Consider the following 26,177-nt stretch of genomic DNA (forward strand, 5'->3'; position numbering starts at 1 on the left):
CTAAGTGTCCTGGAGCAAAGATGAGCTAATGTGAAGAGAACTAAAGAGGCGGTCAGACCTCTCCTAACCGGCCAGGCTGCTCCCTGCCTCCAGGGCACATGTAGATTCTGACCTAGTGATTAGGATAGAAATGCCTCCCAGGATGTCTCAAAGGGGTTAAAAAAAAAAGCTTGGCCTCATGCTATCTCAGTGCTGGAATCTAACAAATCTGCAGGCCCAGAGGAAAGATGCAAAGGGCCTCAAGAGTGCCTGGCACATCCTGGGTACCCAATTTATATGTGTCCAATGAATGCATACATAGATAAGTAGATCAATAACAGATGGATAACATGAAGTTTTCATGTTCATCCTTTTTGATCTACTCATCTGAATCTAATTTAAGACTGGTCAGCAGTCCCAGCTACTCACTCATACCTGGGTACACCTGTCCAGGCGGCCATGGTAGGAAGGAGGGGAGACAGACGCAGCCATCCCTATGTCATCCTCCAAACTGTGGTGGTTGCAGTCCCACAAAAATCTGTACAGAAAAGAGAGTAGATGATATCTATCCCATTGACAGATAAGGAAACTGAGATACAAGAAATAGATTGTGACTTGCTAAAGTCACAGAACAGGCCACTGGCGGCTCTGGAAGGTGTCAGAGCCCAGGTCATCTGACCCTCAAGCTGGAGCACTCTCTTGCAGCTGGCTCCCACTGCCATAGGCCCAGAGCTACCAGCGAACACAAACTTCACTTCTCCACTTTTTAATCAGTTTAAGACAATTCCTTGTTAAAGTAGGACCACATCGTAAGTAAAGTTTTATACTTCCTCCTTTTCGCAGGTGTTTGCATTTTACAAGAAGACCAAGATTCTGGGATGGCCTTCTCCAAGAGCAGGGATGCTGGCATTACCAGGAGAGGAGGGACTCTGGAGGCCAGAGACCTTTCCAGCTGGTGGCTGGAAGACCATAAGGCCAGTTGGGTCACCAACAAGACAGTTGGGGAGGAGAAAGGGTAGAAGGTCTTCACCTGCAGGAGCACCACACTAGGAATTGTCATCTTCTCGACGTCATTTCTCTGACATGGGTCCTGGCTGGACAGGTGGGTAGCTGGAGAGGAACAAAAACACATCAAGAGAACTCAGAGGTTCTATCTTGCTTTGTGAAATCAAAACCAACACTGACAACATTCAGCTAATTAAAAAAAAATGGAACATGACCTTGAGTAACTGATTTCTTCTGCATCCGTGCCCAGTCCCAACTTCCCCTTAAGCTTTCTGGAGGCTGTTTGCTTGCATCTCATCTCTCCTGACATCCAGAGACTGTGGTCACTTCTCATAGTTCCTGGCTCCTGAGCAAACCAGGCAGAATGCATGATGCCAAGAGAAGCCCTCCCCTGGCACTGAGGGCGACCTCTGCTGGGTGGGTGCCCACCCAGGGAGCAGTTCCCTCCCGGCCCACCGCCCACCCTGGCCTGAGAGCGTAGTGCCAGCCCCTTGGGCCAGTGGCCAGCCTGACTGCCCCTTACTGCCTCTCCACAGGCCAGTTGGCCTTGCTCTTGCTCCAGACTGCTCATTAGATTTGCTTTTAAACTTTCCATGACTTTAGTACCACCTGCTGCCAACAAGTATGAGAGAGAATAAATACTTTACTGGCATAAAGTTGGCCGACAGCTCATCTGTGTCACTGAATTTCTACTAGGGGTTTTATTAAGAGAGTTTAAGCCTCAAAGTCAGTTAATGTCCCCAGTTAAGAACAGAACCACCTATCTTCAGAAGTTGAAAAGCTGTAATTCTTGGAGGAACCCCTGACTACCCAACTCTGCCCTGTCCCTTCCTTCAAAGGAAGCCCAAGAAATCTGGCAATCCCACTTGGGAACTATGGGCCACTTTGAGGATTTCTCCCCAACAGTCCTGTATCAAAGATGGCAGAGCAGAGCACAGGCATACTCCTTTTAAGTCCTGGGCAAATGCATCCTAAAGCAATAAGAGCTAAATATGTGTAATTCCAAGCAAAAAATACAACGTTCAAATGTGTTCTGTGGTTGTACAGTAGTTGGGGTGTTGGCAGTGGGGTGGAGGTTAGGAGTACTATGGTTCAGACGTAATGGACAAGGTGTTGAGAGTTTAGTCACTATTTTGTTAAACAGAAATTATTATGAGGGGTTAGCACATGGTCTCCTTACCCCACTCCCTTTTTTTTTTTCTTGAAATATAATTTACATGCAACAAAATTCTCCCAATTTAAAGGTGGGGGCAAGACTACCCCACATCCAGAGATAAGCTAGGAGGAACTACACAGCTCAGCAGGTAGTTGTACTCTTAGCCAAGCTACTTAGGTTAAGACTTTATTACATGCCACAGCAAGAAGGAATCCAGGTGCAGCCTTTCTTTTTCTTTCTTCCTCCCTCCCTCCCTCCCTCCCTCTCTCTTTCTCTCTTTCTCTTTTTCTTTCTCTCTTTCTTTTTGTGTGAAGCTTTTCTTAAGCTCTCTCCCTCCCATGAGGGTTCACACAGGGCATAGTGCTCTCCCAGCAGCAAGAGTACAGCAATACATGTGTGAAGTTCAGTGTTTGCAGCCTGCAAATGGTATGTCCTCCTAATCCCAGAGCCTGTGCATGAAACCTCTTTTGGAATAAAGGCCTTTGCATTGTAATTAAATTAGGGATCTCAAATGAAGAGATCATCCTGGATTATCAGACTGGGCCCCAAGTCCAATGGCAAGTATAGTTGTGAAGGACACACAGAGGAGAGACTAGTACAGAGAAGAGGAGGAGGAAATGTGACCCTGGAGGCAGCAATGGGAGTGATACAGCCACAAGCCCAGGAAACCCTCAGAAACTGGAAAAGGCAAGTAACAGAATCTCCCCTAGAGCTTCTGGAGGTTGTGAAACCCTACTTGTATCTTACTTCCAACTTTTGGCCTCCAGAAATACAAGAGAATAAATCTCTTAAGCCACCCAGATTGTGGTAATTGGTTGCTCTGATAAAATGCAAATCAATCATGTCACTGGTGTCCAATCTGATGCCCAGCAGACACACACGTCACACTGGTTAGTCATGTGGTTATTTAAAAATAAAATGAGCATTTTTTTCTTTCAAATTTCTTGTATTTGTTATTTGAATGATTTCTAAGTTGTTAGGACATAAGTGCATATTAAATTGTTTGGATATAGCTACTGAATAAATACAATTTTTAGGTATTCCTTTGGCCTAGGGACACTGTGTAGAAATCACCAAGATAGTGTTATGTGAAACAAGTAACTGTGGGAACTTCTGACATGGGGTACTGGTGTCAGAAACCCAGGTTCCCTGGATTCTGCTACTTTGCATCTCTAGCAGTTTGCCTTCTTCCACATGGTCCAAGAGGGACTTCCACCATTGAGAGGACACAGAGGGGCATGCTCCTTCCTTTTAAGGGCACAGACTGATAGATGGAGTTATCACAGTTGTTTGCGATCCACTGGCCAGAATAAAGTCACATGGTCACACCTAACTGCAAGGGAGGCAGGGAAATTCAAACTCTCGGATAGGTGGCCATGTGTCCAGTAGAGGTTGGGGGTTGTACTGTTGTGCACAAGAACCAGACAGTGGATAGAAGGGGTAACTTGCAGCCTCTGGCTCAGACCAGTGAACAGAAAGTATGGAGCTGTGTGCCTCCACTCCCAGTAAACAGTGGTGTTATTATCCACAGTGATATTTAGGCCAAGTGACCTGAAGGAGAGGGGCAGGCTCTGGGAGCAATGGGCAGCACAGAAGGGGCCGGAACATGAGCAGCACCTACCACGAGGACACACGGTGTGTGTATAGGTGCCATATGGCAATAGGACAGCAAGAGTTTCATTGTTTTAGTTTTGTTTTTAGCCTTTAGACGTTATTGACAGTACGCAGTCTCTAAGGTAAAAATTCACCTGTGGAGCACAGTCTTCTCTTCCGGGAAGAGCTACTACTCTCTGTTCTAGGGGAAGACAGTAATTGATTGTATCGTTGGCTTGACCAGAACCTATTATTCATATACTATTGCTGTACTTCCCTAACCACTTGTTTACATGTCAATTTCAATATAAGAACTATTAATTCCCTTTTCTTGATGCTTGAAATTATTAAAAGATATTGAACGGGTGAGGGGAGCCCAGACCAAGACTTGATGACAGGATAAGGCGATGGGTTCTCAGACTGGAATGATTCACTGTGAGCTTAGATACTGATCAAGTTAGTGAGTTAACTGTTCCACCAGAATCTGTATATTCAAAGGCATGTGTCAGGCTTCAACTCTGCCAGCTGGAGCTGGGCATAGTGGGCCTCCTCACTAGCAGAGGGGATGTGTGGAGGGAATGGAAATAGACTGCCATTAACCTCAACAGGTATTGTCCTCTTTCCCAGCACGGGTCCTTTCCTCTGCTGTCTTTGCAACACACACATATATGTCTGTTCATGAGTCACACTGTGACTTCTCTGCATCATCTGCTGCTTCCCACCTTGGCATCCCTGGTTTTTCTGCTGGCTTCACAGAGGGGTAACATTGGGCAAGCTCTACCCTATGACCAGCTCTATCCCCTACTTCCCCACAGCATCATCTCACCAGACTACAGATGTAAACAGTTGCTAGGCAAAATTTGGGGTGGCTAAAGGACATTATAATGTAGGAGAAAAACAAACTGACACTAAATGTAGCCATTTGCAGAGTCCAAGGGAAAGGAAAAGAGAATATACATAATTCACACCCCAGTTCCTAATTCTGCTTTCTACCATGAGGGCCATCTCCTCTTTTTCTCTTGAAGAGGGACCCTTAGAAAGGTTTCCATATAGGAAAACCATCCTCTGTCTACATGGGTTGGACTTCCATGGATTTGGGGAACATACCACTACGTGTTACTGTGCCAGTGGGAAAGAAGCATCTAACCCACCAGTTACTCTGTTAGAGGGCTCATCCTAGGTGTGGGACCTTTGTTTATGCTGCCATTAATGTCACTCACTACCTTACCACTCACTCTAGGGACTCTCTCCTACGAACCCCACACAAGCCAGGTCCAGCAAATAACTCACAGTGGTCATCTAACTTAGGGGACATCCCATGTCCCTTTATTCAAGATCACACAAGAGGGTGGGATGAGACCTCTGTGGCTCCCACCCTATCACCTCCCCCACAAAGCTCAAAAGGATGTACAAGATTTGAGTCCTCTTGCTGACAGGAGGCCAATTCCCCACTTTCCAGGCAAAAAGCAGGAAGTTTGTCAGGACAGACAGATCACCATATTATCTTTTTACTTTCTTCCTACATTTTATCCATGAAATAAATGGCAAAGACTTGAGGTACACAGTCAAAGCAATGTGCTGCTCTTTCAGCCTGGCCTGTCTTCCACTCTGGCCTGTCTGGCTCAGGAAATGCCATCTCGAATACCACTGAGGCATTTCCACAGGACAGCCAGGATGGGCCTTTACTCCAGGTTTGGTCGCCCTCCAAGACCCTCCAAGACCACCCACCCATGAAAGACAAAGCTGTGCCCCCTCATTCTTCTGGTGGTTAACTATTGGAACACACACACAAACCTCCCAATTCTAAAGAGGAAAAACATTTTTCTTGAATGACATATAATCTATATTGATTTCCCTACCCACAATTCAGCATGATAGGACATCTTTTGGTTGTTGTTCATATTTCTGTGTCCTGAACCACCCCTCAAAGGCCCTCAGTGCCTAGAAAGCTGGCCCATTATTAATATTTTCAAACAACAGGACATGAACCCTAATGGTCTTGTTCCAGCTACACAAAGACCTGATTGAAACTGAAATCACAGCTTTTTTACTTTGAACCAGATGAAATTTTTAGGTGAGGTATCTTCCCCTCTTAACTCCATAAGCCCACTAGGGGTTATATTTAGATTTCTTATTCCCCTTGACCCAGAGTAAACCCCAGCAGTTAGGGGAAGTCTTACTAAAATCTGTAACAGCAGGAACTCAGTCACAGCATCTCTCCTGCGGAGGAAACCAGGGCAGGTCTGACAACGGCTGTGAAGGGACTATGCTCTGGGTCAGCCAGGCTGCAGTTAAGCAGCACAGGGCTTGGGCAACAGCATGCCTACAGCTGACTTCTTTTGGGAGCCCGGAGCATCAGCAAGGTGAGATAATCCAGTACTGACCCCTGAGACTAAGTAGGCACTCTGGGACCTCAGGCTGGACATTGGAGGTGGGTCCACAGGGAAGGAATACAATTATGAACTTCCCTAATCTAGACATGGAGGTCTTCAAGCAGCATATTCTGACAACATGGGTAGAATGACATCACTCACAAATATACATACCCAGCAGGTGAAATGGGGACATATGGTTCTACATAACATTTTATTCCTAAAAAAAAATGCTAGGAGGTGGTACTATTTTTATTCCCATTTCATACATAAGGAAACTCAGTTTAGTAAAATAACTTGTCCAATGCCACACAGTCAATAAGTGGGAAAGATTAGATCTGAGCTCAGGTTTTCTGACTGTTCTTAATCAGTATGTCCCACTGCGATTCATGGTTGTCAAAAATAAGTGGTTGACATCATCATGATACACATTCTCCATGTGTGCATCCCTAGACCTGAGCTCCTCCTGCAGTACAGGGAAGTCCCAAAGCCAGATCTGGCTCTTGACATGAGCTCTATGTAGATGCACAATGTTTTCATTCAGTAAATGCTGATCAAATACAATATTCTCAGGAGTATGCTTGGCTTTTAGGATATAACAAGAAGCTTAACAGGTTTTATCCTTTTTTAAAACACCTTGCCACCTGGCTGGGAAAACAGGCATAGCACATAGAATGGTATGCGATACAAGGCAGTTTACAATGAAGGACTACATTGTATGATACTGACTATAATGTTTATAGAAGTTCAGAGAAGGAAAGTAAATATGGGCCATGCTGACTCGGGGAGGCTTTATAAAGAAGGACCTGAACCAGACTCTCAAGGATGGTGGGATTCAGATGGGAGAGAGACTCACACACTGTTAGGAACCCTCTCTCCAACAAGCAAATACCAGGATTCATTTATTTCTTTTAAACCCAGTGATAGTAAGTTATGTATTTTGCTTTTCTTTTTTTCATATTTCAGATAGATACTTCATTTAGAACAAAATGATATAAATGCACATATTTAAAAACATGTTACCATTGAAAGTATCTAACTTTGTGTCATGAGCTTTTCTAGCCAACGCCCATAGGATATCTTGTGATTTTCTAAGAGTGATGGTTTCAGCCCACTCACAAACTCACAGATAATATCAACTTAGGATGTAAGGTATCTGCTGCTACCTAAGAGATTTTTAGAAATATAATGAGGGATATAGGAACAAGATGCCTACTTCCAGGGGACTATTCCCTTTCCTAATTTTTTAACAAGATGACCAGAAACATTTAAAGGAAAGTAGAGTTTTACCCATGAACTGAGTATTACTCCAAAAATATCTACCTCCCATCTCTAGGGAGGCCCTTTTCTAGGCCTGTGCCAGTGTTAGAAACAAATTCTCTGATGCAACCTGGACATGTTGGCTTTTGTGCCTCTGAGATCCCTGAATGATGCTCCGTAAAGGGTCAGATGTGCTGCCACCGGGGCTGGGGCCTTGAGTTCAGTCTGCTACACGTCAGCTTGGGGAGGGCCAGCGAGTGCGGCCTTGTCCCTGGGTTTGTCTCCTAACACGGCCTGCCTCCCAGCTTTAGATCTGAACTGGCATCAACAACGGGATGTTTTGCTACGTTGCAACAGTAACTGAACAGAGATTAGGTTAAAGAAAACCACCACCACCCACATGGAGGGCTTTGAAGGGGAAGATGGTTTGTGGGGAGGCTCCATTTGGACAAGAGAGATCGCCCAAATGGTCAGCTGCCAACACGCCTTGCTAGCCTTTTCCAGATTTGGGATCTTTTTTTGTTGAGGGTTAACTGCTGGTAAACAGGAGGCTCCTGGGGGTGGACCCAGCCCCTGGTGCAGGGAAGGAGAAGGGGACCATGAGAGCAGGGCAGATAAACCCACAGGGCAGAAAGAAGCTGGATGAGGCATCTGTCCTCATTCACTCCCAAGTGAACCTAGGCACCATCATATTCTTTAAAACTCCCTTTCAGCATTGTGTTCTGGAATCTATAACTCCAGAGTGACACAGCAATCCCAGATGAATTCCTAAAATACTGACGTCTTTCCTAGACAGTCGCTCCTAATTGGTTTCTGCCCCCCTCCCTCCACCTCCAGTGTCGTCCTCATTTTGCTCTTTCCCACACAGTGGAGCCAGATTAGTCTTCCCAAATGATATCTGACATGCCACTCTATTTATTCAGGGTTTGTTCATGTTACCCCTTGACAGAGAGAGGATGTAGATGGGAAGTGGGGCCTCTTGGAATGCAAAGGTATATGACAATCAGGATGAACAGGCCACCCCCAATCATGTCCCCGACGGTGCTCTTTAAATGATCTCCTCCTTCCCTGGTGCTGGGGTCAGCATTTTTGGCCTCCACCTCTTCCCTCTGCTCTTCTAGCTCCAGTGGTTCCTCAGCATCCTTTCTCAGTACCACCTCCTCCATTAAGCCCCCTGTATGGCCCTTTGCTAGTGACCCTCTTGCTCCAGATTCACACCACTTAGGACAGTCGGTGCTCACTTTTAAGGTGTTTGCCCCAAAGCAAAGGTCAAAAGTGCTAAGCTTTGTCCTACTGTGTGACTTTCCCCACATGACGTATTACACACCTACTCTGGCAGAACACCTCCATTATGCGTTTCTTGTGGTCAAGGACTGTGCCTCATTCTTCTCGACCATTGCCTTAGACAGACTGGCACTTAGGATGTGTGTAAGATCAGGAGTTATGGTCTTCTTTTTCTTTCTGCACTCGTAATCTGTAGACAAATCTATACTTGCAAGGACACCTGGAAATAATACATAAACTAGCTTGAAATCACAGTATACTTTAAAAAATCTATACCCAGTCTTTATCTAAATAAAAGGTGTGTTTTACCTAGCTATCAAAAATGAAGAAAATAATTAAGGGCTAGAGCTGCTTGGCTCTTAGGAGCTTTAAAATCATGAGCATGAACCACAAACTGTAAAGTAATCATCTAACAAAAAATGAGAGAGTAAGAGCATGAGTACAGTCCCACTAAAAAGCCAATGAGCCCATCTTTTTCTTAATCCATAATTCCAGACTTTTTTTAAAGTACCATCAAAACAAACCTTTCGAGACCTGTTAAATGTGGCAATCCTTCAAAAGCATGTATAAAATACAGCCATAAATCCAAGATTAAGAAGGAAAAATGACAGAGGCTAGTATTTGCTAAGGCTGGACTTTTCAAAGCTGTTCTGAACATGCTTTTTATTTTATTGACCAGTTTAATAATCTCCATCAGACAAATGCTTACCTTGAACTGTGTGCGGGGCGGGGAGGGGGTATGGGTGTGTTTGTCCCAACCAGTGTAACCTGAGCCAGACTGAATGAACTTATTAAATGATTAAATATATCTACATGTGGACAAACAAATGATTTACTGACAGATGGCTATTGGGTCCATCTGGCAAATGCAAAAACATACTTTGTTCCTAAGGAATATATATTTCTTTTGGTCAACACCCATATTTAGAAACTAAATGTTTGTTTTTCAAGGAAAAAAAAATTCCTTGAGAGGGAAGAAAATGGACTTTGCAATATTCCTTGGGCCAGCCACACCCTCTCCAGGACCTTGCTTTCCAAGTCCTCTGAGGAATACACTAGCCTCACAGGTATACTTTTTCTCTGCTTTTCTACTTACCAGACCCTTATAACACCTTACTCTTGGGTAGCTGCAAGAATTATTTTAGCATCTCCCAATCTCTCCAAGTCCAAGCCACTTAAACCAGATTGATGAAGTGAGCCTGAATAAATGAATGGATGAAGGAGGGAATAAATGAAGTTTGCATTTATTAAAGTAAATAACTGGATTAGCTCTTTATTCTGTTATCACTTTGGTATTTAAACAAAATTTAATATCATTATTGGCTTAAGTATGTCTTTTACTGTCCCAGGCACTGTTGGGGATGCAGAAAATAAATATGACACGGTTTTTTATGTCAGGGCATTTTCAGTCTAGTTAGAAAGGAAAAATTAACAAACTTTGCATAATTATAAAAATTAACTGCTTAAATGGTAAGTGAAACAGGACATTAGACAAGCACACATACAGCTATGAAGAAACAAAAGACATGGGAGGATATTTTAAAAGGGTCTAGTAGCTATCTTATACTAATCATTCTTGTCTCTTTCCACAGCACATGATATTGCACACAATAGGTATCTTACTAAAGAAAAGTGTTTGATTGCTAGAGATAGAAACCTCTCAAACTCATAAAAGGAAAGAAGACTTTATTCTAAGGGCCTAGGGACATCTTGCAGGACCAGAGCAAAAAAATACAGCAAACCCCATGCAGACAACTGGAGGACCTCTGGAACCAGGCCACCTATTCTTCCCATCACTCCCTCCCTGGAGCACGGGAGCCTCAGGATGCTGCAGTACTTCTGATTCATTCTGGGCTCTTTGGAGATCAAGTCAAAACTGGCTTCCCACAACAGTAGCTTCATCTCCTAGGTCTACATGGGCTTCAGTGAGCGGACTGTGGCTTCCAATGTCCAAGTACACAGCTGGAAAACCAGATGGGCTCAGCAAGGCCTGACCAGCTGCTGCGTTTGGAGGCTGGGTGACTGAGGTCCTGGAGTTTCTGCTGTGGGGTCTTCAGGCAGGGAGGAAATGATTGGCATCTCTAGCACAGAAGCCAGTGAACACACACTCAGATCCTATCTCCTGGGTCTGGTTATGCAAAGGAAGAATGTTTTTGTTTAGAAAAAGGCTTACTTTTCTTTTCTTCTCTGGTGGTAACTCCTCTGGCATTTGGGAAGTAGAGTTGTTTGCAATACACTACACCACAATTGACATATTTGCTTCAGTAATAAATTAAGTCATCAGGTTTGATTAATGGTCTTAGGCTGAAGAGTTGCAAGTCGTGGAGCCCACTTGGCACCCAGGAATAGCGCATTGATTTGCCTGGAATCTTCCACAGCTACCGACCAAGCCCCTCCTGAAGAGCTATGATTACGGATGGGAAGGAGATGGGGCCCAGCCGGCCTAGGAGTAAACAGGACATTTTTGTGTAATAATGAGCAACCTAACTTGAAAATCGATCTAATTCTACTTGCTTTGTATCAGGCTGGAGTCTGACCTAGTTGACTTTTGCATGGGGGCTCTCGAAGTTTGTGGGAGTCCCAGCAACCACATGTGGAGCTGTAGTCGCTTCCTCCGTTCCTGCACACACAGCCCAGAGCTGGACGGGAGCACACAGCATGGGCACTCCTCCCGCCTTCCTCTGGGCCTTTCCAGAACTTCAGCCACCATTTCTCTGTCTTTCCCATGCCTTCAGGAAGACCAGGCCCTCAGCCCTTCCTGGATCCCACCCCGATCTCTACATGTGCTTTCATCTCTTCTCCTCAGTTACTTGGTTCAACTTGATGCAGCTGAAAGCACAACAGAGACTTAGATGCTAATCCTAACTCTGCCATGAACTGGCTACGTGATGTGGGCAAATTGCTTAATCTCTCTTGGCTCCACTTTTCTCCTTAATAAAAACAAGCCATAACTAAAGTACTAGACCTACAAGTATGCTCTGTCTCCCCTGGGCTGGCTTCAGTTTGTACTTCCCAGGGTTCATCTTCCTGTTTTCTCCTGCCAGTTGCTGGAGCAGTTGTGGGGGGAGGGGTAGATATTTGGATATGCAGTCATGAAACATTCTTATACTAATCTTAGGACATTTTCTCACCTCCCATTTTATAGCTAAGAAATGCTTTCAGAGAGCATAAATGCTTTGATGAGGTGTCCTGGCTGGGAATCGATGGAGTTAGAGGACTGGGGTTTGAAGTAAGTGCAGAATCCAACCCTCCTTTAGAACAAACAACACAGCTAGTACTTGCTCCACACCAGCTAAACACCAGGCTCCCAGAGCCACTGCGGGCCCATTAGAGGGAAGGGGAATGATCCTTACATCATGCAGCCACAGTTTGAAGCCACACGGTTCTAATGAACTGGATGGGGTGGGAAGATCAGGAAAGGAGAACAGTACTGAAGAAGTCAAGCATCATCACCGCGAAGATGCAGAACCAAACCATGGTGTCCTGGTCCCCACCAGTACCGTTAGGGCAGGGGCTGTTGATCCCAGGGGACTGACATCCACCGCCATCAGTTCGGACTGGGATTCAGAGGTCTTAAGACTCCCGAGGGGCCTCAGTCCCACTGGTCACTCTCCTGAGGGGGGTCCAAACCATGGCATCTCAAGGAACCAAGCCCCATGGATACCTGCCACCCACAGTTGCCTCAGGCTCCTTGACTTTCCAGTCACTGTGACTGTATAACACATAACCCCAAAACTTAGAACAACTACTTACTATGCTCCTGGATTCTATGGTCAGCAGTATACACAGGGCACGGAGAGGTGGCCTGTTTCTGTTGCACCTTGTCTAGGGCCACAAATAGCAGACCTGAAGGCTGGGTGGGGGCTGGCAGCATGTGATGGCTCACCCCCAGATGTTCAGTAGCAGCACTAGGAAGACTCCAAGAACAGCTCCTTGAACATCTCTCTCTCTCTGCCTCCAGCATGGAGGCTTCAGTGTAGCTCAACCCCAAAAAGGTAGTGGATACATGTCCATTCCCCCAAAGGGGATGGATGTCTCTCTGAGGGCATCTGCAGAGGACACCGCCTCCCAAACATTCAGAAAATACAAAGATTTCAACCCATCAATCAGTTGTCCTCAGTGAGCACCTATTTGGGCAGCACATTTTTGGGGAGATTTTTGTGTTGAAATCAAAACTAAGGATGCAGAACAGTTTTTGCTAGACTCCAAGAGGTTGTCCAGACCATGTGTTCAGAGCAGCCAAAGAGCCCCTGGAAAAAGGCAAAAGCACTGCCAAGTGTCTTACAATTAAAACAGGCTTAAGTTTTTTGAGAAGATTCATGGTCTATAGAAGAAATGACAAGCCCAGGGGACTAGAGCCTCATAACTTACAGAGCTACCCACTTGGTCTGCTGCTCTGGCTGGGCACACAGAGACAGGGAGGGACACTGTGGTTCCTCTCCAGCTCTACCCCATGCCTACCCTTCTGCGTAGGGCAGGTCACAAATGAGGCCAAGAAACAAACAGAGAACTGAACTTGAGAAAGCAAATTCAGAGGCCTCATCCAACGCAGAAGTCATACAGGAACAGCAGGAAAGGCCAGCAAGGCATGGGGTATGTTTCTGTGGTCATCTGCCAGGATTGCATTTCTGAATCATTTCTTAATACTTGGCAAAGGGGTCTAGATGTTTTAAACTCCTTTTTTGGCTAGGGAACTGTACATAACTGTAAACAACAATGGGTTTTAACCTTTTTGTACAAAAATCATTTTCACTTTAAACTATTTGATGTTCCATAGGAGAGCTCCGTTAGGGTCAAGTTCTTACATTTTTCATGGCACCTAACCAAGCGGGTTTCCAGAAGTAACAGGATATTTTTAAAGTCCTTCATATTCTTAATATTTGGATTCTTTTAATATAATGTGTGTAGGTGATCAGATCATATCTCCTGATGCTCTCTTGCTGGGGATAACAAGTTAGCAACCGATGTTTATTGAGTACGAACTTTATGCTCACTGTGCTAGGCCTTGTGGAGGGATACATATAATTTCCTGCTAATTATTGGGCTAAATTTCTTAGACCTCTTTAAGATTGATTAAATAAATGACTATTAAGCATGTTATGGTTAATGTCCAACTGTAAAATGATGATGCAGATCTATAGAGTTATGGGTACTGCCTCCTCCGACTGCTGTAACATACTGGTCACAAACTTTGGTGGCTCAAAACAACAGCCATTTATTCTCTTATAGTTATGCAGGCTAGAAGTCCAAAAGCAAGGTGTCAGCAGAGCCACATTCTCTCTGAAGGCTCTAGAGGAGGGTCTTCCCTTGGCTCTGCCTAGCTTCGGTTGGTTGCCAGCAACCCCTGCTAGTCCTGCACTTACACATGCCTCGGTCTTCACATGGCCTTCTCCCTGTATGCCTTTGTGCCTGTATCTAAATTTTCCCCTTCTTATAAGGACACCAGTCATTAGATTTGGGCCCACCCTAATGCAGTATGACCTCATCTTTACTCAATTACATTTAAAAAGACCCTATTTTCAAATAAGGCCACCTTCCCAAGTATTTAGGGCTAGGGCTTGAACATACCTTTTTGGGGGATATAATTCAAACCAGTACACAGTCTGTGTGTTGTAAAAATAATAAAAGGTTGTCAGAGTGTTAAAACACAGTTGCAAGTTCTTTGGCACTCCACAGAGAATGGGGCCTTTGTCCCCTCCTCTTGCATCTTGGTGGGCTTGTGACTGCTTTGACCAACAGAGTATGGCAGAAATGACCTCATATGACTTCCAAGGCTAGATATAGAAGACCACACAACTCCTACCTTGTTTGCTCTTAGAGCCTTGAGCCACCATATAAGAAGTCCAACTCCCCTGAGGCCACCAAACTGTGAGGAAGCCCAAGCCACATGGAAAGACCACATGCAGGTACTCCAGTCAACAGTCCCAACTCAGCTCCCAGAATGCCAATGAACAGAACCCAGGTGCTAGCTCTTTGAGTAAAGAAAAGAGCCTTCAGATGTTTCCAGACCCCAGACATTCCAGGTATCTCCAGCTACTTGAGTTTTCCCAGCCAAGGCCTCAGACTCTGTGGAACAGAGGTAAGCCACCCTTGCTGTCTGCCGTCCAAACTCCTCACCCAGAGAATTCATAAGCTATATAATAAAATGGTTGCTGGGTTATACTTCTTAAGTTTTAGGTTGGCTTTGTGTGGCAATAGATCATATGGCTTATCAAGCATCATGAATAGTACAGTCACATTTTTAAAAAAGAATGAATGTATATGATACACAGAAAGAGCCTAAGTTTGCCCCCAAACTGTTAACAGAGATTATTGGGGGTAGGTGAGGTTACCCTCTTCTCTACACCTTTCTGGATTTTCTGAATTCTTTACAATGCATTCATATTACTTAATCAGGAAAAAGAAAACTATTTTCATTTAGAAAAAAAGGCACTACTGAAATATGGTGATTCTGTGTCCAGCCACAAGTAATGAATGGCTCCTGATGATGACTGAGGCCTCTGTACTATAACCATAATCACAAAGCTTGTTTTACCTAACTCCTCTGGGACTCCCAGGGCTGAGTCCAGTCTCTTCAGGGCTGGGTCATATGGAAACACCAGCGACTCCAAAGGAGGTTCAGCACTTTGTCGGGCACTGTCCTCCTTCAGGTGGCTGGACCCAGAGCTCATCCAGACCTTCTTCGGAATGCGGGGGGGCAGTGGTCATTGGGCAGCTTGGGGAGGGGAGAAGCAGGGAGTGTCCACTGCAGGCCTAGGACATGGAGACCGGGTGCTGTGGCTTCCTTCCCCTGGCAGGGGAAGGGACAGTTTGTGTATCCTCACAGCTTGGCATGGGGTGCCCACACCACCACTGTACTGCACCCGTGTATTGCTGATGTTATTTCTGCCACCGCTAACAAAGTTTCCTACATAAGGTCTGTCACTGGAATACACCCTTTTCCTTCAGAGACACAGTATTCAGAGGTTAACAGCATGTTGTGCCAAGAGCACAAATGCAAATCTTGGCATAACCAAAGAGTCCTTGGCCCTCTTGAATGGCTGCACTTTAGCAACCAAAGGAAGGCAGGGAGAAGCAAATGGCCACAGCTGAAAAGAAGAGTCCTGTGATTTCCACAAGAAGTGTGTTAGAATGGAGTCAAGGGTGAGTTAAGTATTATATTCATGGTTTCTAAGGAAACTTAAAAAGCAAATAGTGCATCAGGAAGAAGGCACTCATTACACAGAGGAGAAGTTCCCAAGCCCAGGGACTGGTCATGGGGAGGGGTCCAGCAGCAACTTTACACCTCCACAGAACATTCTATGCCCAGGATCTCATGCACAATCGGCACCCAGTGGCCTCCATAGGGGTGAAGGAAGTTCCAAGAGACCAGGCGGAAAGTGGGTGCTGAGATGTTCTGAGATACTTTCTGAATACCCTCCAGAGCTTCAACATACCATTTACAGCCAATAACCACTCCTGCTAAATTTGGGATCTTATCTGTACCCACTTGCCCATGAACAGATACTCTGGTGGTTTCGAGCTAACTACTTACGAGGCTCTGGTTTCTAAAGGAAAGCAACAAGTGCAGTGCAAAGCAAGGCAAATCCTTCCAGCTCCTTCCTTCTGTTCTTCCCATCACAATGCCCTAGGGTTTTGTAAGGACAAAATGAAACATCTTCAATTCCCAGGCAAGGCAGTTTGGCACTGGGGAAGGCCCCAAACCTGGCTACTTTAAAATTTGTATGATACCCTCTGACTGGCCTTCCCTTCGTATACAGCTCTGGCAGGATCCTTGCCACTCCACCCCTAACCAACCTTTCCTGGGCGAGAAAAATATCACTCTTTGTCCTCACACACAACCCCTGAAGACCACGGTACCCCCAGCCACTTAGTCTAAAATCCATGCCTCTGCTTAAAGGCCAACTCACCTTTGTTCCCCAGGCAGTAAAATTTGATTGTAATAGCCCAATTGATAAATACTTTTTAAAAAGTGTGGGGTGAGGCAGAGCATGTTGTCAAATCCTAGAAAAGAGAAGAACCAGAGAAGCAAAATTTGGCCAAGTCCATGCAAGTCCTGATAGGGAATATGAGGCTTAGTCAAAGAGCTTCAATGGTTTCTGGCCCTACGGCCAATGGTAAGACCTTCCCTAAAGTGGTGACAGGAGTAGCTAATGGACTTAGAATATTTATATCCCTGTTGGCAAGACCAGGGGTCATAGAACTCGCTGGCTGTCCACCAACACTGATTCTTTCCTTTCCCCAGAATAATGAATCCCCAGCTGGGAGACCAGGAATAACACCTCTGTTTCCAGGTCTCCCTGCAGCTAGGAGTGACCAGATGCCTGGGTTAGTAATGGAAGGTGAGAGGAAGTGTAACAATTCCAGTCGAACCTCTAAACATTGCAAACATACTCCTCCACAGTTTCCCCTTCCTATGCACCGGGACTCAACTTCAATCTCCAGTTGTAGACAACACCTCACAACAGAGGTAGAAGGCGTCTTGGATTCCTGAATGACCACATGGAGCAGAGAAAACCCCCACCAACCTACTCTGGACCACTACATGAAGAACAAACTTCTGTATTCTTTATGTCACTGTATTATGACATCTCTTTATTAATAGGGTAGAAAAACTAAACTCTGGAATAAAGCCCCAATGTTTACTGCACCCAGCCTGCTGGATCCACACTGTCCACACCAGTCTAAGTAAAAGCAGAAGCAATCAAGGTGACCTGTACTAACTGCTTTAGGGTCATGATCTCATTTACTCCAAACAATATCTTGAGATACTTTTTGTATCCTACCTTTACTGGTGAGAAAATGGAGACTCACAGAGGTTCAACTACTTGTGCAGTCTGTAGCAAAGTCACTGACAGTATCTGAGCTCAGGTAGGTTACAGAATAATATCATGGAAAAATAAACATATAATATGTTTATAAACATGAAAATAGCTATTCTGCCTCTCTTTTAAAAAATGTTTTCTAGAATTCCAGTTATTTTATGTGCCATCATTCTAATCACTAACTGCTTTGAAATGAGAAACCATGTGAAAATTACATCATTTATAAATAGCTTTGTTTCAACAACTCCATTTTTGGCAAGTTCACCTCTAAAAACACACATGCAAATTTGCAAGTGGGTATGTAGATTTAAATGTGCACTGATATTCTGGAAATTGCCCTCCAAAAATATTCTATCAATTTACATTCCACCGACAATGTATGACTTTGTTTATATCTTGACATATCATCAAAATTTGTTACTGACAAAATTTATAATTTTAACACATTAAAAATTCATTGTTTTAGTAGATATTTCTTTAATTTTTTATTGAAAATTAGCATATTTTGTCATTTACTCATCTTTTGTATTTCTTCTTCTGTAGAGTTGTCATACACATCCTTTCCCAATTTTCTTTTTGAGTTGCCATTTTTTAAAAATATGGAAGTCATTCACAAATAAAAAATATTTTAAAATAATATTTTGTAAAAATTTTTTTCAAGTTTGTTATATTTGTATACAGTGGTTTTAATGTACATAAATTTTTAGTTTTTGGACACACAAGGCATTCAAACTTTTCCTTTGTGACTTCTTCCATCATTTTATGCTTAGAAAGTTCCTTTATCATTTCATGCTTTCTTTCTTTTCCCAAAATTATAAAAACATTCCAGCAAATTTTCCTCTTCAATGTTTATGGTTTTATGTTTTGTAAATAAATCTGATCTATAAGGATTTCTAATGTATGAATTAAAATTTGTTTTCTTTTCAAACAGAAGGCAAATTGGTCCCAATTTATTTATGAATAATTATATCTTTTCTGCAAAGGTTTGAGGACCTTCTTTTGCATCAACTATGTTCCCATATAAATTAAAATCCATTTCTAGACTTCATAGCCTCTTCCACTGATATCTTCAGTTCTGCCTCTGAATCATACTGTTATTAATTATTTTAACTTTATAATATGGCTTAATATTGGAAGGCAAAAGTTAAATCCATTTTGTACTCTTCTCCTCCAGAATACCACACTTAAATTACTAGATAAAGTTTATGGCATTTAAATAATTATCTTAAAATATTTACTGGAGTTTTCATTGTGCTATATTAAACATAGAGACTAGGGGAAAGTTATAAATTATTAAAAAATTCCACTTTAAAAATTTTTTATCTGTCCATTTATTCACCCATTTTAATATTCTCATAAAATTTCATAGCTAATTTTATATAGGTGTTTAATATTTATTCTTAGGTATTCAATTTTTGCTAGTACTATGAATGATATTTTTTCTCTGTGTTTTATATATAACTGATTATTATTTTGAATTTAAGAAAGTGGGTTGAATTCTTTGATAATACATTTTTTTCACCATTACAACTATTCTCTTCCAGAACACAGTGGGGGAATGCTATGGAGAGTTTCAGAAAGTGGTTATTAGATGTTGTGACAGTACAATTCTTTATGAAAATATGAACTCATAGCAGTGAAATCTGCTTTACTTTCCATTTTGATCTATAACACTGTGAGTTTCTCAGCTAGAAACAGCTACTGGTATCTTATTACAGAGCACATCATCCATCTTCGCAGCATAAACAAAATATGAAGATCTAGTGACAGAGTCACCTGTCTTCTTTGAGATTGAATTTGTTTCAATATGCCTTTACATCTTGAAACTTTGCATCTACAAAAAAGTAGAATCCTTATACACTCAAGGTTTCTATATGGTCCATCATTCACTAAAATAAAGTAATAATTAATTAAATAAATTATGATTAATTGTGGCTATTTTAGAACATAAAGAGCTTCTAGATCAGAGATAGTATATTTTGTTTACTCACACCAATCCTATTTCAAAGATCTATGAAGAGATCAGAAGAGTATGACTACTATACTACCAATTGTGTAACAAGGAGGGACACACTCATCCATGTGATCATATATGTGCAGAATATCCCTACAATGATACATACAAAACTGGCATCAGTGGTAGCCTTTGTGGGAGACGGGAGGACACAGGCAAGCAGGAGACTCACTTGCCACTGTGTACTCCTTTGTGCTCTGAATTTTCTATCACATGCAAGTATTGTACTTACTAATAAGCTTCTATGCCACAAGATATTGAGGAACAATAATATTCCATGATTGCAATGGTGTGGTGAGAATGAAATGGAAACTTTTTAAATTTGAAAATTGGATATAAGTTGCTACATGTCAGATGCCTTAAAAAATTCTTTTGTCCTCATCTCTGATTCTTTCTGCAGGATGGACTCCTAGAGGCAGAATTACTGTGCATGGCAGGCAGAATAGTGGTCCCCACAAACAGTCCCCCACACCTAATCCCAAAACCTGTGAATATGTTATGTCACATGGCAGGAAGAAATCAAGTTGCAGATGAGACTGAGGTTGCTAATCAGATGATTTTGGATGGAAAGATTATCCTGGATTATCCAAGTAGATCCAGTGTAACCACTAGGGCCCTTAAATGGAAAAAGGAGATGGTAGAATAAGTGTCAGAGTACTGTGGTGTGAGAGGGATTTAGGCAGCCATTGCCAGCTTTGAAGATGGAAGGGGCCATGAGCCAAGGAATTTGGGCAGCTTCAAGAAGCTGGAAAAGGCAAGAAAATGGATCTCCTCCTAGAGCCTCTGGGATAAATGCAGCCCTGCCACTCCTTGATTTTAGCCCAGTGAGACTCATTTCAGACTTCTGGCCTCCAAAACTGCAAGATAGTGAGTTTTTGTTGTTTTAAGCCACCCTGTCTTAAGTAATCTGATACAGTAGCAGTAGTAGAAAACAAATACACTGCCTCAATGAAGTGCTCATTTATAAAAGTAAAAACCTAGAAAGAATCTATATGTTCATTAATAAATGAATAGAAAATAAATGATGCTACATTTACATGAAGGAATGTTATACAACTAGTCAACAAGACTTTAAAATGTGTTAAATGACTATGAGAAAATTAAGTTGGAAAAAGCAGTTTATAAATCTGTATCTGATTCCAATTATAAAAATTACATACTCATATAATATGTATGTCCTATCAGTCAAGGTTCAGCTGTAGAAGAGGGGAATTACTCAAGCTATGCCATTCAAGAAAGGGAAATATAAAGAATCAGATGCATACAAAATCATGGGGGAAACTGTCTCAAGGAGTCAGGGGTCTTAAGGAGCCTCCTGAGAGGCCAAACCAGCCTGCCAGGATAACAGCTACCTCTACATGGATCACAAAGTGGGAGTGTCAGGTGGAGCCCACATCCAAAAGGCAGTGGGGAGCTGATGGTCCCTTTTCTTACTGGTCCTCATAACTACTGCATTCTCCTTACATGGTATAAAGAATAGTTAAATGTAAAACTACATTTTTTGCCTGTACATTTATAATGTTTTTAGAAGACAAACCAGAAACAAACACCAAAGAATCTATAGTCATTCAGAAGACAGGCTCTGGGGTTAGACGTGCTAGATTTAAATCCTACTGTGGCCCTCTGGCCAGTTACCCCAGTCTTGGTGCCTGAGCACCTTTGTCAGTAAAGGGAGATATTAGTGCCTACTCCACAGGGCGCTCTGAGAACTGAATGAGATCACAGAGGCCAAGCACTTAGCAGGGAGTTCGGTAAAGTCAAAGTACTCATTAAATGGCAACGATTGTTTTTATAATACTTTCCTATACTTATCAGATATTACTTACCATGGATTAATTTTATCACCAGAAAAACAAAAAACCTCGTTTTAGAAAAATCCAGGCTGGATATTAACCTTCCCAAAATAATCACGGTCTCATGACAAAATTAAATTTTAAAACTTGCTGCCTTGCATCAGGTTCTGTCAGCTGTAATTCTGCTTCCTGTTGATAAGGGGAATAATAAGGACACACAAGCTCTATTTAAAAGTCAAGAGTGAAAAGACCCTAAGTATTTTTATTCTCAAGGCCATTAATTCTATACAACAAACGTCACCCCTCATCTATTTCATAAAAAGCACCCTATTTCAGCATCTGAGAGTGGATAAATCAACTTGTGGGGAACAAAGAACATTTTATGATAATAAAAAGGAGTAAAGGAGATAATTGGTTTTCGGGGAAGGTTGACTTACTGTTTTGACTGTTGATCACTGAGTCATCTAAATATGGACATCTATAGCTGCTTAAATGTAAACCTCTCAGAGATCACCCCTTTGGTAGTGGCTACTCAACTTCCACCCTAGGCCCTTCACGAGGAGCACAAATTTGGGTGCCACTATCTCTCCTTATGGGACAGGATTCTGAAGGAACATGCTTGACAGTTTACATTTTCACATACATGCTTTGTCACTTGCTGCCATGGTGTCCCTTTGGGAGAAGTGGTTCCAGATTCTCTTGCCAAAATGAGGATATGAATACAGTGCTCTTTTCAATGCCCTGTGCTGCCAAGGACATCTTCAAAGAGCCACATGAGGTGATTTAGTTTATAATAAAAACCACCCTTCTAAATTAATTTTAAAACCTCCATGCTAGTGTAAGTCAGGTTCTGCTCCTTTCAAATCCTCAGCAGTTTTGGAAATACTTTCACCAGAACGTCGGTGGTAGGTAAGCCATGGAGCTCACTGAATTTCAGCATGGCATATTTTATGGCTTGTTCCTTTGCTACATCAAACAAGCCTCCTTTGGCGAAGAAAGCATCCAAGTACATGAACTTTAAGGGACTTACGTATAAACTCTGATAGGAAGTGATTTTACTTTATTCCCAAATTCCATCAAACACAAGTAAAGGAAGTAAGGCTATTAATTTAATCAGCTTTAGAGATAAGGACCAAGCAGGAAATGACTTTTTATGTGATGTCATCGAGGGGCCATGTCAGAGAAGAAATGGGGTGGGCATGTCCTCTGTCCCCTACAGATCCTTCTCAGCCTTCTCTGAATGGAAGAATGGTATGGTCAAGGGCAAATTTAATTTTAAGTTACTTCATTATGGGTTGTACTGCTCTGTGTGACTGTGATGTAGACATTTCTCCAATACTGAAAGAGAAAAAGACTGAGAAAGGAGGGAGGGAAGGAGGAAGAAGGAAGGAAAAAAGGAAGTTAAAATCTTAATTATTAAGATAAACCTTAGCTGGAGAAGCCAGTGAATGTTTCTAGGAATTGTTTATTCTAGTTAAGTAATAGTATCCTTGTGTCATTTTTAATAAGGACATTTCTACCTTAGAGAATATTTGAGGTGGTGTCCACAGTGTAAATCACTGTCATCTATTCATCATCCACCCTAAATTATCAGGCATGAGGACACAGAAGAAAGATAAATTGGGCTCAAATCCCAGTGTGTTTCTCTAGGCAAATTAGTTAGTCTTTTCACCTGCAAATTAGGTCAGTTAACACCTACCACATAGGGTTGTTGGGACTATTAAAGGAGATGGTGCATGGAAGTGCTCAACACAGCTGTCACTCAGTAAGTGTTTGCAGTTAACCTTTCCCAGTGACTGCTGTAGTAGATGACCAATTATTTTTTAGACTCCTTTTAAAAATTGTGATACCTAACATAAAATGTACAATTGCAATCATTTTTAAGTGTACAGTTTAGTGTATTACATTCCCATTGTTGTGAAACTGACTTCCAGAACTGTTTTCATCTTGTAAAACTGAAACTCTATACCCATTAAACGATTCCCAGTTTTACCCTCTCTCCAGCCCCGGGCAACCACCATTCTACTTTCTGTCTCTGTGAATATAACTACTCTAGGTATCTCATATAAGTGGACTTTGTCTTTCTTGTGACTGGCTCATATCAGATAATCAACGTGTTAGCTTACTTTTTGAGACGTGACAAATTTTTACACTCAGACAAAAATATTGGCAACAGTATGTTATATGGCTGTATTGAAGGCTTATCCAACATTTACGTAAAAACACAAGGTTTTCCAAAATAAGGGTGATCCATTATAATAAGTTAGATCACATGAGTTGTGATGCATGGGTTTTATACGAGTATAGTCAATTCTCCAATCATCTGCCATGTACTAGCACTTGTGTCTTCTCCTTTTTACTGCTTTGTAAATTACTGATCAGGTTGGTGCTTGGCATGCCTTAAGAGTATAATAAACACTAATGGAGTAAGTAATAAATTAATAAATCAAATGGATTCAGATTTATTATGAATGGCCACCATAGGGTATTTTCCTTATCATTGATTCTGTGCCTCATTTTTACTCATCAACTGATGGTAGAGAATGCAAAATTATTTAAATATCATCTTAAACAAAACAAAGTTTCAAAGATAAAGCCGATGAAAAACACTGCAGGAAGGAGTCTTTTGAAAGGCAAACTCAATCAGTTTTTAGATCACCGACAGTTCTGTATCCCATTAGCTTCTTAATATCAATGCACATGTCAGATTTGTTTATTCTTCAAATTCTGGAGTACCAATTGATTTTTAACAGTGGGATTACCAAAGATTTCAAACATTAAAAAATTCAGGACTGGTCTGACTGAGGGTAACAGGAGCTCAAATAGAGTGCTGGTGGAAATCTAAACCATTAAGAGGGCAATTAAACATTTTTATGCATTATCCCCCCAACTGTGCAAATTCATTCTACTTAATTTATTCCACACACATAATCATACAAATGTCCAAAGATATATGACTGTGGTCAACTGAATAATGGCATTTCCCAAAGATGCCTACACCCTAATCTCTAAAACCTGAGAACCTGTGAATATGTCATGTTACAACAGGGGATAATAAAATTTGCAGATAGACCTTACTATATGATGCTCCTGTATTATTCCAGGTGTTTTCAATGTAATCCCAGGGATCGTTTGTGAATGAAGAAGGCAGAAGAGTCAGTGTAGCAGTGATTCAATGGGGTGGGAAAGACTCAACAAACGTTTGCTGGTTTTGAAAATGGAAGGGAGCCAGGAACCAAGGCATGCACCAGCTGTTAGAAGCTGGAAAAGGCAAGAAAAAGGATTCCAGAGAAGAATGCAGCCCTGCTGATACCCTGGCTTTAGCTCAGTGAAATCTATTTTGGATTTCTTTCCTCCAGAACTGTAAGGTAATAAATTTGTGTTGTCTTAAGGCACCAAATTCATAATAATTTGTTACAGCAACAAAAGATGTTTGTGTAGTAAACATGTTTACTGCAGCATCATTTGTGACAAAAAAAATTGTAAGCAACCACAAACAAAAGCCTGATAAAATATCATGTCATTACCAGGGATGTTTAAGATTTGAGGCTTTCACCAAAAAATTGCTGGAGGTAACCTCTCTTTCTGCTGTTGGTGAGATTATCAATCAATTTAAAATGGAAGAAAGGGAAAATAATAGCAAAGAAATTCCAGTTAATAAACCGTTTTTAAATGCACAGCAAATATAACACAACACTGAGAATGGAGTACTTTTAAGTCACCCAGTCTTATTTCATTCTTACCATAAATCAATAAATATGCCAAGCACTGTGTAAACACTAGAAAATACAGAAAAAAGAAGCTGACAGAGTAGAGAAGGAAGAGGAGAGGCAGGCAAGAGAATTCTAGGTGCAGGAAACATGAAGGCAAAGGGAAGCATGGGTACCTTTGGAGCAGAGGCAGGGCCACCTAGCCACGTCAGGATGGGAAGGCAGGACGAGGACAGCTGACGGGAGGAACCGCCTGAGCCCAGTCCCCAAAGGAGGAGTGGGATTCCACCAGGCAATGAAGACTGGGAAGGGCATATTGGAGGAGGAACCGGCTTACAAAAGGCTAGCTGGCATGATGTTCAGTAATGGTGCATGGGTGGGGTTGCATATGAGAAGGCCAGTAAACTCTAATACACTACACCAGTACTTTTAAATAATTAGCTTCTCCATGTTTTCTGAATCTTAGTTTCCCCACTTTAGTAATAGAATCATAAAACCTTCTTTGCAGGAGGGGACTAAGGGATCTGCCCAGTCTCAGGGCCAGAAAAGGGAGACCTGGCTCTGGGACCCCTGTCCTTCAGGCCAGGTCTTCTCCCCAGAGAAGCCCCCAGCTGTACTCCAGGTGGGCTAGAGCCACTTTTCTTTAAAGCCCCCATACATTAAAGAATGAAAAACATTTGCAATATATTTTAATCATTTATATTTAACAGATCTGTGCTTTTAACACATATGAAATAAAATTGTGCTATTCAGAATGGATTATAGGCTAAAACCATATTAATTCATAGTTCATTACAGGCTATGTGTTCTGGTAATGAAATAGAGATTTAAATTTATATAATGAATGTTTTCTTCTTTGAATCCCTTCACTGATTCTGACTCTCTCTAAGACCTTATTTAGAGAGAACATTTGAGCACCTTAGTGAATGAGAAGCCTAAGCAGGCTGCCAGTGCTAGGCCCTGTTTATCTGGACTTTAAGGAAGAAAGCAAAGTTATGCATTGAATCATCTGGGAAGCTTTTAAAGCATACCGAAGCCTGCACCCCACTATGCAGATTCTGATTCAATTGATCTAGAGTGAGACCCACACATCTTAATATTTTTTAAAGTTCCCTGGGTGATGCTAATGGCCAGACAGGGTCAAAAACTCCATAACTGAAAGTAGGAGAGCCTGAGAAAGGAATCC

The 26,177-nt window shown here is 42.2% G+C and overlaps 1 protein-coding gene across 6 annotated transcripts in view; it reads right to left on the reverse strand.

Annotated features, from left to right (window-relative positions):
* Positions 1-26,177, reverse strand: part of SNX18 (sorting nexin 18) — a 112,515-nt gene that overhangs the window by 56,561 nt on the left and 29,777 nt on the right. For 5 of the 6 annotated variants that reach the window (XM_037022291.2, XM_037022292.2, XM_037022295.2 and 2 more), the window contains exons 2-3: positions 1,010-1,089; positions 415-517 (exon numbers count right to left, since the gene is read on the reverse strand). In XM_037022291.2, the coding sequence (XP_036878186.2) occupies positions 479-517; positions 1,010-1,089 (119 nt within the window). In that variant the 3' untranslated portion in view covers positions 415-478. Of the gene's footprint in view, positions 1-414; positions 518-739; positions 1,090-26,177 lie in introns of those variants that run through there. The other variant, XM_037022288.2, reaches the window with a different exon arrangement.

This window comes from Manis javanica, chromosome 1 (assembly GCF_040802235.1).
Source record: "Manis javanica isolate MJ-LG chromosome 1, MJ_LKY, whole genome shotgun sequence".
Taxonomy (NCBI): domain Eukaryota; kingdom Metazoa; phylum Chordata; class Mammalia; order Pholidota; family Manidae; genus Manis; species Manis javanica.